Genomic DNA, 17,361 nt, shown 5'->3' with positions numbered 1-17,361 from the left:
CATCAGCAATGGTTTTTATCTTTCATTACATAGAGAATTTTCATTTTTGTTTCTCTCTGGTAGTAAATATTTACTAAGCATTCATTATTATAAAATCCTCATTCTAAATTTGGCTTTGTCACAAAAATGTGAGGAACATTACCTTTTATCTTTTTGTCATCTTGTCAGTACATTAATATTTACATGTCTATACAGTTATTGATATTGAAATAATATGAGTACACTGTACAATTTGCTTATTTTTATCAATTTATTTAAAAAGTTCTTTAACTTGTACAAAATTGATGATCTTAAAAATTAATTAAGATGGTCAAAACTGAAACAACTTTATCAATGACATAATTCAGTTTCAAAATGTTGATCAGCTACCAAAACATGAATGCCATATCCAGATTTATAGTACTTTTGCTTTTTCTCAGTTCATATTATAAAGAGTGGATCAAAGCAACTGAAATGGTTTTACGCAGACTGAAAGATCCATTGCTAGATGATGCTCTCTACACTCCCCTCTAGTGTAGAGAGCGCCCTCGAGAGATGGATCTCTCAGTTTAGGTTTCATGCAAATATTATTTCTTTCAAATGCAAGCTACTTAAAAACTATGGTGACTAATAATGCTTGTGTTGTTCTGCAAACAATTGCACTGATTGAAATATTGTACAATGAGACAAAATAATGGTATTATTCTCTAGTGACTCAGATTCTTCAACATAACAACAACCACATGGAGACGATGGTTCATCAAAAATTACACCACTGATGGGATACAACATAACAGCTGATCTTGTCAACTTTTACAGACATTCTTGCCATGACGATAATCAGTATAGAAAACTTCCACAAAATTACATGTGCTTTGATTCAAAAATGTTGAAGATGTACTCTTTGCCACAGTTGGGTGTGTTCAGATGAAATCATGTATGTTACATACATGTGTTAAAACAATAAAATGTCATAACTCACCATACAAATCAGCATAAGGAACAATTTTGAATTTTCAGGAACTTAACAAAAATTCTCTTAATAATCAGCTTGAAGACATTACAGTTTGAGAACTCACTTTGGGAATTTAAAACATGTGCGTAAACTGAGTTTGGTTCGTCATGAAAAAAATAATTACTTTTCCGCTCAAGTAAAAAGAATGGCTACCACCTAATTACAAACACAGGTACAAACATGTTCTGAAGATTCCATGCTGGATTCAAAAAGACTATTTTGATACATAATATTGCCCCTGCTACTCCCTGATACTTCATATATTGCTAAAGATTCATTGGTAACGTTATTTGGCATAAATTATATACATAATCAAACTGCACATAGAATTTTGACCAGTACATGATGAAATCCCGTTCATTTCTAGCCACAGCCACCGAGGTTTTTGACCATTGATAAATTATTTAAAAACTATCTACTGTTGATTGACCAATCAGAGTGCTCAATTCAGGGTGTTTTATTTACTCGTAAAGCCCTTGGTCACCAAATGCCAGAAACGAATGACAGCGCCGTAGTAAAGTACTGTCCAATCAAAAGTGAACATGTCATATTCTGTAGACATCTGGTACGTTTTAATATTCAAATTTGGTAACAGCGGAAACCAGCTGCAACACAAAATCTGCTATGCCCTAGGGCATTTATATAATGTGCCCTAGGGCATTTATAGGATGTTCATTACATTGGAAGGCTATTTCACAATAAAAGTTTTAATTCATATCCTAAACATGTTACATTGACAAATGGGACGGTTGACATAAACACATTGAAAACGAAAATATATCAGTTAGGGGCGATAGTTTTTAAGTCGGATAAAACCTCGTACTCGGGCTCTTCTGGTACATAAAGTCCAACCCTACGATAAAATGTCTCGGCCTGCGGCCTCGACATTTTATCGTTGGGTTGGTCTTTATATACCAGAAGAGCCCTCGTACTCAGGCTTTATCCTATACTTAAACATGGTAGTTTATACCAACTGTTCATGTTTAACCTTTGTTAAGCCATGTGCCGATCTCACAAAATAAATGAAAGACAAACATTTTCAAGAAGTTTGCATTTCAAGGGTCGACTGAATTTTAAGTTCCACAGTTTGAACACTTGTCAGTGGCACTCTTTTAATCTGAGCTAGGGAGTCAATGAGTAAACGTCATGGTGCCATACAATATATGGCTCTTTAATTTAATCTGAGCTAGGGAGTCAGTGAGTAAGGGTTATGGCACCACACAGTGTATGGTGACACACGCCCTGCTTCTTATAGGTCTCCATAGAATGGTATCAATCTGTACTTCCACACACTTTCTGTTTCTGAACGAGCCAGCTGAGGGTTTAACTTTAAACCTCCATGTTTTTCTCAAATCGCACAACCTGCGTATAACGTCAAGGTCAAATATGGACTGTTGGCATGAAATATGTATTTCAATGTTACAAAGACAAAATGCCACATTAAGTTCACATGTCAATCTAACATTTCAACAGCCTTCTCCTTTCATCATCAGACATGGTTTGAATAATTTATGGAACTTATGAGACAGTTGGAACAGGAAATGAATATTTCCACATTAAATACCCAATGACATATTGCATTGTATACAGTGCAGGCCAGACAGTAATTGAATTCTGGTGGAACTTGAGAAAATGACCAATAAACTTGCATTCATTCAAATTATTTAAACAAATCTTTGAAGAGACATCATAACCACTGACACTGTCCCTCAATCATGGATTGTGAGGTAAGGTATAATTTATCGTTGTGGTTTATAAGGGTAAAGCTGACTGCGGTTGATTGTTCCTAATCGAGAAAGTACATATTTACTTTAACCGAAAGGTGTTTAAAATATTTCTAAAGTATATGCAAATGCTCATAAATGGCACTCATAATTAAATTATTAATAACTTTTACACCAAGAAGTAATTCTCTGAAAAAATTTCATGCTTTGAAAAACAAAACAAAATGGACCATTTCCTTGTGATGAGCATAACACTTTGGTGATAAGAAGGTATGGTGATAAGAAGGTACTTTGCCTGAGGTAGCTAGAAAAAGTTGATATAACATTCTTACTATCTGTATAGACTTTCCTACTTATTTCACACAGACATATAAGTGTATAACTCAAAGAGATACATAGAGTAACTGGCATTTGGAACAAAATTCTGTGAAAGTATTAGCCTCTGTTTCTATGTATCAGTAGTTTATTAGCCTCTGTTTCTATGTATCAGTAGTTTACTGATAACAATGCCCGGGTAGAATAGATGAACCAAGGTTGTTTTTAATGTTTGGTTTGCTTGCATCAGTTATATTTCATTCTGATTCACACTTTAAATATTAGAGGCTTAGAAGTTGTAAAATTGATGGCCACAGTCAACTGTGACCATAGCAGTCAGGTTGGTCAAAGATTTGGAACTTTTTCTGATCACTGTTTGGTGCATGTGTAGATCTGAATTCCTGTTTCACCTGTTCATCCATTTCCCTGTCAACAGGTCCACATTACCATTGATAACAATGGGCTTGGGCCAAACTATGACAGTGAAAGTATTATTGGTGGAGAGCAAATAGCATACAACGTCAAGAGTCAGCATTAATCAGAGGAAGCCATACATTTGTCAATAATCTGCCTCAAACATGCTGATGTATATCCTTTCTTTATGCCTTGCCTGCAATGAATTCTGGGTATCATGATATCGTATCAACCTGTAGGCTGCAGTTTGAATGCGAGTTGTTCTTCAGTAAAATTTCATCCTTTTTTTCATCAAACATCTTGCACATGTCATGGAGGCTCAAATCACCATCGAGGACCTAAAAAGTAAAAAAGTTAACAAAACTTGGTGGACAAGTGACAAACAAAATTTGATTCTTGTGACGATTCTGAAACTAGATATATTCAGTATATGTGGGATTTAATTTTGTAGCATGCTGTACTAATGAGATCAAGACCTTTGGTACAATTCATTTAGTATTCACTATCATGTGGTACAATTCATTGAGTATTCACTATCATGTGGTACAATTCATTGAGTATTCACTATCATGTGGAGTCTTATCGTCACAGTTATTTATCACTCACCAGAACTTTGGCTGGTACTTCAAATTGTTTGTGTATCAGCCAGTCTTCATGTAATCTGTGGAGAACGTCCAAAAACTCTGCCGTAATACCAGCTTCTTCCGATCGATTTCTCTCCTTGATTCTTTTCAAACAGTTTTCAGGACTTGTCCTCAGATACACTGATGGATGCAAACGATATCTTAATATGTTTATTTTACATCACATGACACTCTACTTGCAGCAAATAAATAATATAAGATTGCTAGGTTTAATTCAAGTGCAATACAGTCATTGTTTTAATTTAGCATTACACACTTTTTTTTTAATTTTTGTATATTTGTCCTTCATGAAATCCTTGCAATGTTGAGCCCAAAGCACATTGTGCAAGCAAGGGTTTGCCTGGCACAGACAAACAAAGGTTAATTCTTGCAACGGTGACAAAGGTTAAAGGTTCACCCCTAACCCCACTAACACTTTGATAAAGGGTAAATACACTTGATGTTTTGCCTTTGTTGCCAGGGAATGTATGGTCAACTCAACACAGATATTAGAATTTACACAGTGATTCAGATTGTGGTCAGGTTTTTGCAAAATGCCTGAAAGGGTTTCTCAAAATATCTTAACATTGACACAATGTCTAAAGACAATACTAAATCAGTCTTGTCTGAATGACTCAAACTAGACTTTCTGTTCAGACACTGTTTACATGTGTAGGATCACTGTCTCATGCATTCTTTTCATGAGCACACTTACTGCTATACAATGAAATTTTTTATCTCTTGTCTTAATAAACTGAGTGTTTCACACAGAAAAGCTGAAAATTCCATGATAAAGGTATCAATAATAAAATGTTGTAAACACTTTTCGATAGTAAAGATTACTGTCCTTTTGAAGCAAAACATCATCTATCAACATAAAAAGGTTTTGAATTACACATTTATTAAAATACTTCTGATCATTTTTTTCTCTTTACAATCAACAACATACTCACCAATAAGATCCAAGTTGAGTTCCAAGTTTTCTATCAACCACTGAAACCACTCAGTAAGAACTGTATATTCAGAATGAGGCATGTATCCACTGTAACAAGGATCAGAATGGTATGCACATTAAATTCAATCCATTCAAATTATGAGAATTTATGTTGAATGAAAGAAAACATAGCATTATACAATCCTATTTCAGCATACAACTGAACACAATTTCTTATACTTCTATATTCAATCCTTTCAGGGGTTAACACTTACATGTAGGTTTATTTCTGTATATTACTAGAAATTTGTATCTAATAAAAAGGGTTAATCAGAGAAGTAAAGAGAATTGATAAAGGTCACTATGTAAGTGGATGGAAACCAAAAATATTAATTATCAATCATACAATACATTACAAGATTATGAGCACTGGCTAGAAACCAAAATTTACTTCCCTATTCTTTTAAACCCATTCAGAGACGAAGGATGTCATAAAATTACTGATATATTTCTTATATTTTCTCATAACTAGACACTTTTGAAGGAACTGAATATCCCTGTGGATGCCTGAATACGTTTTCTTTTAAAGGAAAGAAAACCTTTTGAAGGGCAAGTAGAGTGTGAATGCCTTGCACTATGTCAAGTACATTCTGAGGTGTAAGTACAAAGACTGGTACCCTTCAAAAGATTGATAAAATTTGAAGAGAAAACGTATGTAAAAATCTTCAACTGCAGAAAATCAAACTTCATTTTTATATTTTACTTTACAGGAAAACTATATCAGGCTGCTTTAACCAAGAAATATTATCTTGACCAACAGCTTATTGCAGAACTTACCAGTTGTATAGGTTTTGCACAAAACAGTACTTTGCACTGTAAATTGATCTCTCTGTCAATCTGATTGGTCGTTGTTGCTTTGCTGTTCTCATTTTAACCATTGTCAATTGCACGTAAGTTTGGAAGGTCAAACTCCATCGGTGAGGATCTTGATACATCAGCCCCTGTGACGCAGACAAAAAACATCATCTCTTTGCATTAAATTAACTTTGACATTTTATAGTGCATGTCAAATGTTGAATATAATGTTGAATATAAAACATGTATATCTCTCTTTTAAGGGTTTTTGTTATGTATGGTAAACTGGTGATTGTAAGTCATTTTACCAGGACGCCCTGTCATAAGGGACTGAAGTACAGCACTTTCAACTACAAAATTTGTTCCCTAATCCTTGCAGTGACACTGTATATGTACGTTTTATAGAAATTGTTTGAATTGCTTCAGATAGAGTGAAAAACTTTGAGGAAGTTGATATGAGAAAGAGAAAGTAATGTAGATCAGCATTTCCACAAACTTTTCCCTCCATTATGCTCTGCCTGTATACCAGTTTCTTGTTTTATTCCCACAACATGTCTGAATTCATTGTGTTCAATTTGTACATGAGGCATTGAGCAATGTTGTTATTGATGACTCATGGCTACTCTACCCAAATCCTGACAGTCAGTCACTAAAATTTATTTTCGAACAATAAGAGTACATAATGAAGGATATCCACGTATGTTTCTTAAAAAACATTTAAGCATATTTGTGTTATTGTACAGAAATAATACATTATTCTAAAACAGCTGCAGCAATTTTGACAGAAATAAATTAACCTAAAAAGTTTCACCAATCTATTATACACTTTCACAAAAGTCAAATTACAAGTATTCAAATTTTAAGTAGAGAACAACTGTTATTGAGGAATTTTAACGTTCACTAACCAGTAAATTATATCCATTAATATTTCTCCACTTCTCCACAGGTTCTTCACAGACTTCAACTTCTGGAAATTTCTTGAAATGATCAAGGAATGTCGTCTTTCCACTTCCTATATTTCCTTCAACAGCAATCTTGAATAAGAATAGCCATTATTATGATGATGAGAGGGAAGGAGTTCTGATACCTCAAGACGATAGTATCGTATAATTTGGGGCAAATGATCCTGTTTTTGTGGTTTGTGAGTGTCTATGAATTATTCCCTGCCTTTATTGCTATAATTGTTGTGATATTAAAGATTGGACTATGTACAGGCTTTGAGGTAATACACGCCTTAAAACAGAAAGGATTCAACTTTTGCTAATGCCGGTTTTTTTCCGCAAAGACACTTTGAACCATTTCCAGGAATAAAAATCTGGGGTCACCATGGAAAGTTTAAGATTGATGAGCACAATGCCTAGATTTACCAATATTCAAATTTCATACGGTAACTGCACTAAACTTTGTGGTAAATGTGAAAGTTCATTTTCACAAAAATGATACTAAAAACTTAACTGGCATCACAGGCTTAAAAAAACACAAGTAGACTAGAATAACATTGTCAAACTTTTAGTGTCACAGTCTATTTTAAGGTTAATATTATATAGGGCTCAGCCCTTGGTGTCGCGCCAGGGGTTAAGATGGGCAATGTTATTTGTATTGATTCATGATAAAATAGAATTGTTACTTTATATACGTTTGTAACAACTATGCTCAGTTTCCCTCTGATGAAAGCAGTTCACGTACGTACACGACATCGAACCCTGCAGCAGTGCAGGTAAGCTTATAGATTTTCTGTAATGTATAAAAATGTTGGACAAAAATTGGCAATTTTTACCATGATAATAGCCTATTGTGTTAAACAAGGGACCTATTATGCCATTGTTACCATAGCAATTGTAACTGCCCACCTTCCACTTGCAAGCTGAAAACTAGAGCATTCTGTCTAAAAACTGGCAATTTTTCAATCTAGTTATTGACACAGGGGGCGCTTTTCTAAAATTCGATCCCAGCATTCTTTGCGTATGCCCCCTTCATATACGACAGTTTTCTCCCATTTTCTACTTTTCATGCGTGATATTAACGATATTTTGTATCAGCGACAAGGTAGATAATAACACTAACTGGCTAACAAAAGATATATTTTATAAATGGCATGTTATAAAATAATAATTTGCATGTTTTGTACTGGTTTATTTACGAGTACTCAAAAAAACATGGCGGCGCCCATGAAGGTAGGGTACACTTCCGGTTAGTCGCATAGCATATTATGAATATGCGCATGTGTAGTCAGTAAGCCGCTGGCGCGACTACTAAGAATGCTGACTGTCTCTGTATTTTATGGTAGTTAGTCTGTGTATGTGTGTGTGTGTGTGTGTGTGTGTGTGTTTATTTGAAAATACTTTGGAGTTTCAGTGTTTGACATACAAAGGTAATATGAATGTAAAGTACAAGTTGTCTTACTCTTTCACACAACATCAAAGGATGTGGTGATTTCCACAAGTTCTCTTATCATGCAGAGTTACCAAGTGAAAACACTGGCAGAACTTTGACCTCTTGAAAAAGTGACAGTATTGTTTTGCAATCCAGTATGATTGGTTTAACCCTTTCACCACCATGATTTGTCCCAAATCCATTGTTTTCTATGGTAAAGTTGGACCTGTATACAGGGAACTGGGGTTGAAAGGGTTAAAAGTCTGACGTCTCAGTCGACCACACTGGAGAGCTCTACCATTTCAACACAAAAGGGTGTGATTTGTATGGGTAAATCATTTTTCATCAAGAATATTAAAAATATAAACAAACATAGGGCCAAAGTCCCTGAAGCTACTATAGACATGGATACAAAATTAAGTATTTCCTGACTGTATGAAATTATCTCACTAAGGTCATCCTAGGGACATGTAAACCAAATATTAAAGCTGTCTGACCAGCTGTTTTGAAAAAACAAGCGACTCAACAGTTGACAGAGCTCTGCAGTGTTATGTAGAGAATAACCTTTTGTGACACATGTATTGATGAATAAGGTGGATATCTTTGATAGCTCATTTCAGGATGGCCAGACCAAAAATGGAAAAATAATCCGTAAAAATACAGATTTGCATATTTCATCAGACTATATTAGTCTAAAATAGCAAATAAATGAGAGTTAATTACATTCTAATTAAAGTAAACAAGAGTTGCTTAAATCAAGATTTACGTCATAAAAACAGCATATCTGTCAGGTTATAAAGAATCTTGAGCTGGTTATCTTTTAATATCAGTAGTTTCATCCTATTAACCAAGCACATTTTAACTTTCAAATTAACATTGTAAGTTAGTTCTGTCGAATAAGTTGAGACTGTACGTACTCAGAGAAAGCACACTGAAGAGACAAATGTTTGAAACTTAAGAAGTTCAAGGTCATCAAAAGCATTATAAGGAATCACGTTACACTTTCATTGCACTGTTTACACAGATTGCATAATTGCTATAAATAGCACATGAGGAATCTTACAGCCCAGCCTTACCATAAAAACCCTATCACTTTGACCGCTCTTTTAATTGACAACTCTATTTTTTTCCTAAAAAGTAATCTTATTTTATCCTTACCAAGTCAACCATAAATGGAAATTAGAACTTTCTCTATCTCTATTTATTTGACCACCTTATCATGACAAACTATTATGAGCAATTTCTTTTAGATAACATAAATGGTGGTTCAGAACATATCAAAGTTGGGATTCAGGAAAGTTGCCTTTCCATGTTTTAATCCTCCAAGATGGTAGGCATTTCACTATGAACTGTCAATAAAAGTTGACCTTTCTGATAATTCCACATTAAAATTATTTTGGCTTTGATGATTTCCTAATTAATTCAATTTATTTAAAATCATATTAATTATTTTTTCTGGGTGAATTGATAGGGTTTATACAGTGCAAGAATTACATACAATGTAAGTCAAATTTTGACCAAAAATGACCAAAAAATTCCTTAAAAATACACATTTCCATATTTCATCACAATTTGAACAAATCTAAGTTGGGTTATCCCTAGGGACCTGTATACCAAATAACAAAGCTGTCTGACCAGCGGTTATGAAGAAGAAGATTTTTTACCAAAACCACCTTTTTTGGCATTAATTTGCCTATTTTCAACAATATCAAAAAATTTAAAAAAAAGTTTCTCAAAATCATATTTTTTATCTACACAACAAATATCAAATCAGTAAGTACTGCGGTTCTCAAGATATTTGAGTGGACGGACGCCTCACAAACGGACATACATACATACATACATACATACATACATACATACATACAGACTGACGCTGGACGCCGGACGGATACCCATCCCAATAGCTTCTATAGACTATAGTCTATAGTAGCTAAAAATTGAAGCTAATCCTTATGAAAATGACCAAAATATATATGTATAGTTTCAATATAATGGGAAAATAAGTGAATGCTTGATGCCATTATAAATACCTTCTCACACTGAATATTAAATGTCCATCAGAACTTGCTATTAAACTCCTGCCAACTTTGCTATTTGACAGCAACAGTAAAGATCAACCTCATTGCCATAAAACATGAGTCTTCTCCAACTTCTGAACTAAGGCCAATGTATACAATTCTACACGAACCTTTTGAAGTCATACAATGATCACGACAACAATTCAGACAAATATTCTATCCCTTGGTTCATGTCACAGGTGCTTGTGGTTAGGTACGGGGCAAACATCCCTGTGATGTCAGAGGGGCGTTTGCCTGATTATACCTATACCACAAGTAAATGTGAACCATGGGCCATCTCTTCTATTGAATCACAAGCTGTCAATTGCCAGAGGTTACTGCTGATTGAGTTATCATTTGTGAGCATTCTTCCCTTTGTATTTCCCATATTTTCCATCCCTTCCATGGATTACTCAAAAGCAATAAATATTCAAAGCTGTGATGATAAACCGTAGGTCTATTTTTTCCTGTTCAGATCAACATCTTTTTTATTGGATGAGTAACTTCATACATGATGTTTATATCAGAAATACTACATGTAGAGGATACTTAACCTGTTCACCCCCAATTCCCTGTAAACAGGTCCACTACCACCATTGATAACAATGGGATCGGGCCAAACCACGGTGGTGAAAGGGTTAAGAATCAAGAGGGTGATGAAATAAATTTTTTATCCTCCATGGCTATTGTTTTCTTTGAACAGGTCATTCCGTCAACTTGCAATGAAGTCAAGTGTGGAGCTCAAAATCATGGGGAAATGGATGATTGAACATATATTATCTCAAAAAGTAGATTGGGAACTCCAATTTTACATGCTACAACATACCAGTATTTGATTTCTAGAAAATGACAATATCAGTGTTCTCCACTAGGGATTTTTGACGGGCGGTGCGCCCGGCTTCTTTTAATCGCCGCCCACCTTTAATCTCGCCCGCCCACCTTTGTTTCTGTCGCCTAAACTGTTTTCACAGTCAGTTGTCCGAACAATATCTGAAAGCCTATTGAATAAAAATGACAGCAACTGACAACGTCATGTAATAAAGAGGGGCTGTTCACACATCTGTCGGTTTGTTTTGCGACTGCATGCAATCCATATCCCTGGTACTACCGGTAGGTTGTCCCCTACCATAAAAGTCTGTACCTGCTACAGTCAAACTTTCATCAATTTTTTTCAATTCATTTCCCAGTGTTTCATCTAGAGAGGGGGATGGGGGGATTCCCCCTCTGTTGACATGTTGGCATCCCCTAGTAATTTGTCAAGGGGGGACCAGCCCCCCATGTATTGTTGGCAGTCACACCTTAGAGATACAAGTAGAACACATGAACTGGTGAAATCCCCACCTAAATTTTCTGGTAAAGGGGAAAATCCCCCCTGCTGATGCCGTCCTGGATAAACACTGATTTCCACCTATTACTTCTGTCACTGAAATAAGTGAGATGACTAGTCTAGTGAGTGAACACACCCTGCTCTGTGTATAATTGGTATATTCTTCCTGTGAGCACTTACCACTAGTATGTAATGTTAAAAGCAACTTGGAAACATTTACAACCAAAGTGTTTTGATCATAGACCTTAGAGAAAAACAGTACCGTTTTCCTCCAGGGTCAATGATTTGATATAGACCACTGATATAACAATATATGGGGCAAAGTAATTGTCAAAATGATCAAAAAAGGGCTATAAAATGGCTCATTTATAGTGGACATAACAAAAGAAGTATTACAACCCGATTTGTTCATTAACCTTCCCAAAAGTGTGCCACTTGCAGCTCCTGCAAAACATGCTTTTTATGGCCACTTAATTGTAACTCTGAAATATTTTGTTATATCATTGATTGACCAAGTGCTGCATTGTTCTTGTAAAGTTTGATAAACTTGTCAGAATATATGTGTCTCAGTGTGTAAGTATGGTGCATGTATGCATGTACATGTATATTGGGGAGCCACGGGTAAAAAAACAAAGAACTATGAGGGGGACCATCGATTTTCTCCATAATTTATAGAGGGGGGGGGGGGCATGGAAAAAATCACCAGGAAAAGAGAAAATCCTCCGGCCTGGAAGTAAATTCTGAACAGTCCCTTAGAGGGTAACTCTTGGAGTGAAAGAATCACAGGAATAAGACCAGTGCTGACCAGCTTTGTGACCTCTCACATTTGTACTCAATGATCGAATCATGGAAGTAAAAAAAAAAAACATGATTGAACATAAGTGTTTGAAATTGCTTTCTGCATACTTCAAGCAGGATTCTATAGTCTGAGAAATGTGTTCACTTACATTTATCATCCTAGAGTTGTACACTGTTCTATTCGTTGTTTTCATACATTCACCTCCCGCGAGTACTCGACTCTGCAGTATTCTCCCCGCGTTCAGAAAGAAACGCCCACGTGCCCGGCGGCCGATTAACATACTTACAGGTAACAAGTGCAGGATACCTTGGTCGCAGTGAAGTGCAGAGCAGTGCAGTGGTGGCTGGGCGCCCAGTAGTTTGTGAGCAACAGTGATTGTTCTTCCCTTCAGAAGATCAACATTCGCACTGTAAGATGTGATTCATGGTGGTAGCTACAAGCGTTGTCTCAATGTATCTAGCAGTTGTAGCCTCATGGATATGGGCTGTATTCAAAGTCACAAGTGCGTCTGTGTTATGTATCACAACAAGTTGTTCGGTCTCACGGGTTACCGGGTTTGGCGGGTAAAGACCGAACGTCTGAGTAGGGAGTCCCAGGGTCGGAGTGTAAGTGTCAAAATTATGGGCGGTTAGCGAGTGAAATGGGTAAACAACGTATCAGAATAGGACAAGGCCCGTTAACTTTCCATTGAGCGCATTAGCGCTGAAACATGAAGCCGTTCATAGATCTATCCTTAGCAAAATACAAACAGGACATCACACGTCTTGTAGAGTCTCCGGGTGCCATTTTCTGATTTTACATAACTGATCATGTGCGCAAGCGTAGAACAGACTTATCCAATCATGCATGACCCGACCCATTGACCCCCACGGTACGAGTGGAGTGATACATACATAGCGGCCGCCGCGCCGCGTAGTATGCATAGAATAACGCGGCGGCCGCTATGTATCACTACACTCGTAACTGTGCTTACAGGGGCCTTCGCCTTGTACCTACTCACAAGTGACTGTGCAGGGTATTGACAATATGATGCAAACACTTTTCGGCAGCATATCAACTAGGACAAAATGACTTAATAGGGAACTGTCACATTCTTCAGAGACGGCCCTCCGGGCATATTTTTCAGCAAGCCCTTCGGGCACGTGACTATAATATATCAGACGAATATATCAGAGATACCTGTATGCTTTTAAATTTTTTCGGCGCTCCCTTCGGACGCATTCCGCTAAAATATCAGACATATTTTTCAGCACGCCCTTCAGCTACATGACTTTCATAGATCATATATATATATATATATATATATATATATATATATATATATATATATATATATATATATATATATATATATATCAGAGATATCTGGATGTTTAATATTTTTTGGTCGCCCTTTGGGTGCGGTACTTTAATATATCAGAGATATGTGTCACAGATATCTTGATGTCTGCAAATTGAAAGTTTGTTTTACAAAGTGTACTAATCATTATGAAATCTGCAGTTCAAGTGAAAAGCATTAATTCCTGATACTTTTCTGTTTTCTCTGTGAGAATTCAGTATAAAAAAAGCAACATGCACTAATATATCACAATTTATTGGATACAGTGGCATACTTTAGAAAGAGAAAAATGACAGGATATTTTTTTCATTCTCATTGATACAACTATTTTCCTTTGTGTCGAAGGTTTTCTGTAAAAAGCTTTATTCATGACGATAATAATAGATAGCAAAAGGCAGTTTTTGTCATTATTATCTGTGGTTTCGTGGTTTCAAAGAAAAAGATCCTCTCAGACACTGGACTGCGTACATCAGATTTGGCTACAACTTATAAAAGTCACTCTCTATGGCTTCTCAGGAGATGTAACTGGATGGCTGGCAAGTCTAAACACCCATCAAAGTTTTTGCAAATGATTTACTGATTTTCTCTCTTTGATATTACTGATTGACATCCATTTATGTATAACAGTTCTGGGCATCTTGCTGGGCATAGAAAGTGTGGAACACATTCACAGCTCTTTCAAAATACTGTATTCAAACACTAAAAAGACACTTTGAAGTTCCTATCTTACAACTGACATGACAACAATTTCATTAAAACACAGAATGACTTCATACACTTAAATTATTGAATTTATATTTCACCTTTTGTATTACCTTTGTCCCACGCAGTGGAGGAGGGTCACGCGGTTTTTGAAAGTTGGCATTGGGAGCCAGCCACTTTTTTGACGTCGGCAAAAAATAATCCACCGCCCCTCCCCGGCCAAAGAAACTTATTCCCTTACCAATAAAAAATAACTAAATTGATTCACGGTATGACCGCCAATACTTATGTTAAAACAAGCACAACCCATCATTTTACGGTAACTCTATCCCACATATATAATAATGACAGAGAGTCTTCAAGTGCCATGAGTCCGAGGCTATTGTTTTCTTCACTAGCCTGTCCCTGTCCACTATATTCCCTGTTGATTTATATCTGCGATTGTTGTTACCATTTTAGAATATTTTTGTTTGTAATCACCTTTGAATAACTTTTTATTTCATCGGAAATTATTGACTCACATGTTCTCAGCTGAATTCATAGTATAGACTGCAGGGTATGTGGCTGAATGAAGCCAAGATTCTTGTTGTCCTCGGTGAGTGTTTCAGTGCTGGCTTGTGCGTCCCTGACTAATTTTCATTCAATATCTCCGACTACTCAGTGTCTCGTGCTTACCATTTCCATGTTTCTCAATTTTATTTCTGCAAAGTTATTGATATGATGAGATGTTTCATGTTAAAATTACGATTTTTAGAGAACGGGCAAATGTCAGGGGAAAGAAACGTGGAGGAAAAGTGATGCCAAATGTGGGCCGAGGATAGTGGACAAAGTAGTGATATATTTGCCGAGAAATTAATTTTACAAGTCTTCGGTGCGTAGACGTCGATTCACTCTTTGACAACACAACTGAAGTAACAGCTAGCCACTGATAATAATCTAGGGGTACTGCATTTTCTTCCAAGAAACTGGGAAGCGTCTGGTTAGTGGGTAGAATAGTTTGTCGATTTTCTTTACGTGTTACAAATTTCACCTATCGTTGAAAATTAAAACTAAAAAATTAGACTGGATACCGAGATATGAATGTATGTAGGAGCTTAGATTCTGACAAAGTTGGACCACAATACCTCTGTCACTATAATTCTATGTCATTTCTTCTCTACACTTGTACTGTCGCAACATCGAAACCTTTAACTTCTTCATTTAACCAAAACTTCCCTGAGCGATGACATAAAGGAACGATGGTTTCTTCTATGCTATCACGCAAATATCAGTCTCGTATTTGTTGAAATTACAAATGTTTCAATTGAAATATTGTTATCAGACCATGATGGGTATTGTAAATAGTGAATTGTCCCTCGTCATGGAAAATACGGAGATCAACAAGATTCTGACGAATAAATTCACCTACGTTTACACATTCCGTAAGTATTCGGGGTAAAAGACTTTATGCAAATCGCTATTCATGACGAGACAAAGTGAAACACCGATAACATCAACGAATAATCTAGTTGATCAAATGGAAAGCTGGTAAAGTGCAGAACTAGTGATTGGTTTGCAGTGGACTACAATTTCGAAACTGAAAGCCTCGCCACATGTTGGTTGGGTGATGCTGCAGAGCAGTCACGCTCTAAACGACTATGCAGAGTAAAGATATATTTCCTGCTGGCTCCGAAAAATGGTAGGCCTAATAGGTCTGTGAACTTTGCTTTTATCTTATCTATACATAGCCAAATGGAATGTTGAAAAATTATCAAACGTTAGCGTTGGCGCATAATATGGAGCTGGTAGGGTTACAAGAGACAGATTTAATTGGGAGTTATAGAACGAAAAAATGGTCTTTGGTAGAGTACACTATACCTCTCTGCGTGGCTTAGCAACAAAAAACAGCAATATCGTTAAACGGATGACAAAAGTGCCAAATTTGCTACAGAGGTTCACATATGTGTGGAGATCAAAATTAGCTATTGTTCCAAAAATTTGGACCATCGGTAAGGCTCGATGACGTCATAAATTCAAAATGGCCGCCATTACGGTTTATTCAGCCAGTTTTCAATATTCTTTTGAATAAACTGACACAAACATTCTCAATTATAAATAAAACATTGAATTCACGCAAATTAATTATTGTGATGATGTCATAAAGCCAAAACGGCTGACTAAATTCAAAATGTACGTCGTAACATTGTCAAAAAATGTTAAAACACTGTTTTCAGCATTTTATCACCTGAACTGAAATTAGCACCCAAAATTACAGCTAAAACATATAATTGATGCAAATTATTTATGGAGATGACGTAATAAAACCAAAATGGCGACCGAAAGTTGCAAAATGGCTTATTATGAAGTTCCCTATGCTTGGTACAATAGCCCATTTACGTGACAAAATGATAGTGTAAAGGTAACGTACAATTTGTATTCTATAAATTCAAAATAAAAGATAAATGTACCAAAACTTAGCCAATAAGTTCAACACAGGTAACAAACTCTTATGAGATTAATGATTATTAAACAATGGTCTTTGTTTGAAAAATCGAATCGAGATAAAGGAAATGAAGGCAACTTCACACATTGGTTCTACGGCAGTCACTTGAATGGTTTGTATTCCCACATGCTCAGTTTAATGGTAGCCATTGTTCATCAAAGAGATATGATAAGATCATTATGTTATGGTCTGATTGTTGCGTGAATCGTTGCTCAGACCTTCATTTGTACCTTGTGTTTGAATTGAGCTTGAATTAGGATAACTTGTATGTTTTTTACCTTTATGCGTTATTATATGTTTTCTGGAATATCATGGCCAGAGTTTAATCACCCTTCATTATTTTCCAGTTTCTTATTACATTGTTTGATTAGTTTTTTGTTACATCATTACTCTTACGTTTGTTGATGAAGGATGGCCGAC

The 17,361-nt window shown here is 35.9% G+C and overlaps 1 protein-coding gene across 3 annotated transcripts; it reads right to left on the bottom strand.

The window, feature by feature from the left end:
• Nucleotides 1-231: 231 nt before the first annotated feature.
• LOC139147114 (thymidine kinase 2, mitochondrial-like) lies at nucleotides 232-13,218 on the bottom strand. Of its 3 annotated transcripts, XR_011555649.1 has the most exons (7): nucleotides 12,567-13,218; nucleotides 6,765-6,893; nucleotides 5,842-6,005; nucleotides 5,024-5,112; nucleotides 4,054-4,211; nucleotides 3,190-3,785; nucleotides 232-3,158 (listed from the first exon to the last, which is right to left on the bottom strand). XR_011555649.1 is itself a non-coding variant. In XM_070718015.1 (6 exons), exons 1-6 carry the CDS (start codon nucleotides 12,696-12,698, stop codon nucleotides 3,663-3,665), a joined length of 795 nt encoding a protein of 264 aa, XP_070574116.1. In that variant the 5' UTR covers nucleotides 12,699-13,218; the 3' UTR covers nucleotides 232-3,662. The 3 variants fall into 3 exon arrangements, 2 of the variants coding, with proteins under 2 accessions (XP_070574116.1, XP_070574117.1); XM_070718015.1 differs by having other exon boundaries at nucleotides 232-3,785; XM_070718016.1 differs by having other exon boundaries at nucleotides 232-3,785; nucleotides 12,705-12,839.
• Nucleotides 13,219-17,361: the final 4,143 nt, after the last annotated feature.

The sequence above is a fragment of the Ptychodera flava genome, chromosome 13, assembly GCF_041260155.1.
Source record: "Ptychodera flava strain L36383 chromosome 13, AS_Pfla_20210202, whole genome shotgun sequence".
Taxonomy (NCBI): domain Eukaryota; kingdom Metazoa; phylum Hemichordata; class Enteropneusta; family Ptychoderidae; genus Ptychodera; species Ptychodera flava.
The sequence above is the reverse complement of the archived record's forward strand: the minus strand, read 5'-3'. Positions and strand labels throughout refer to the sequence as shown.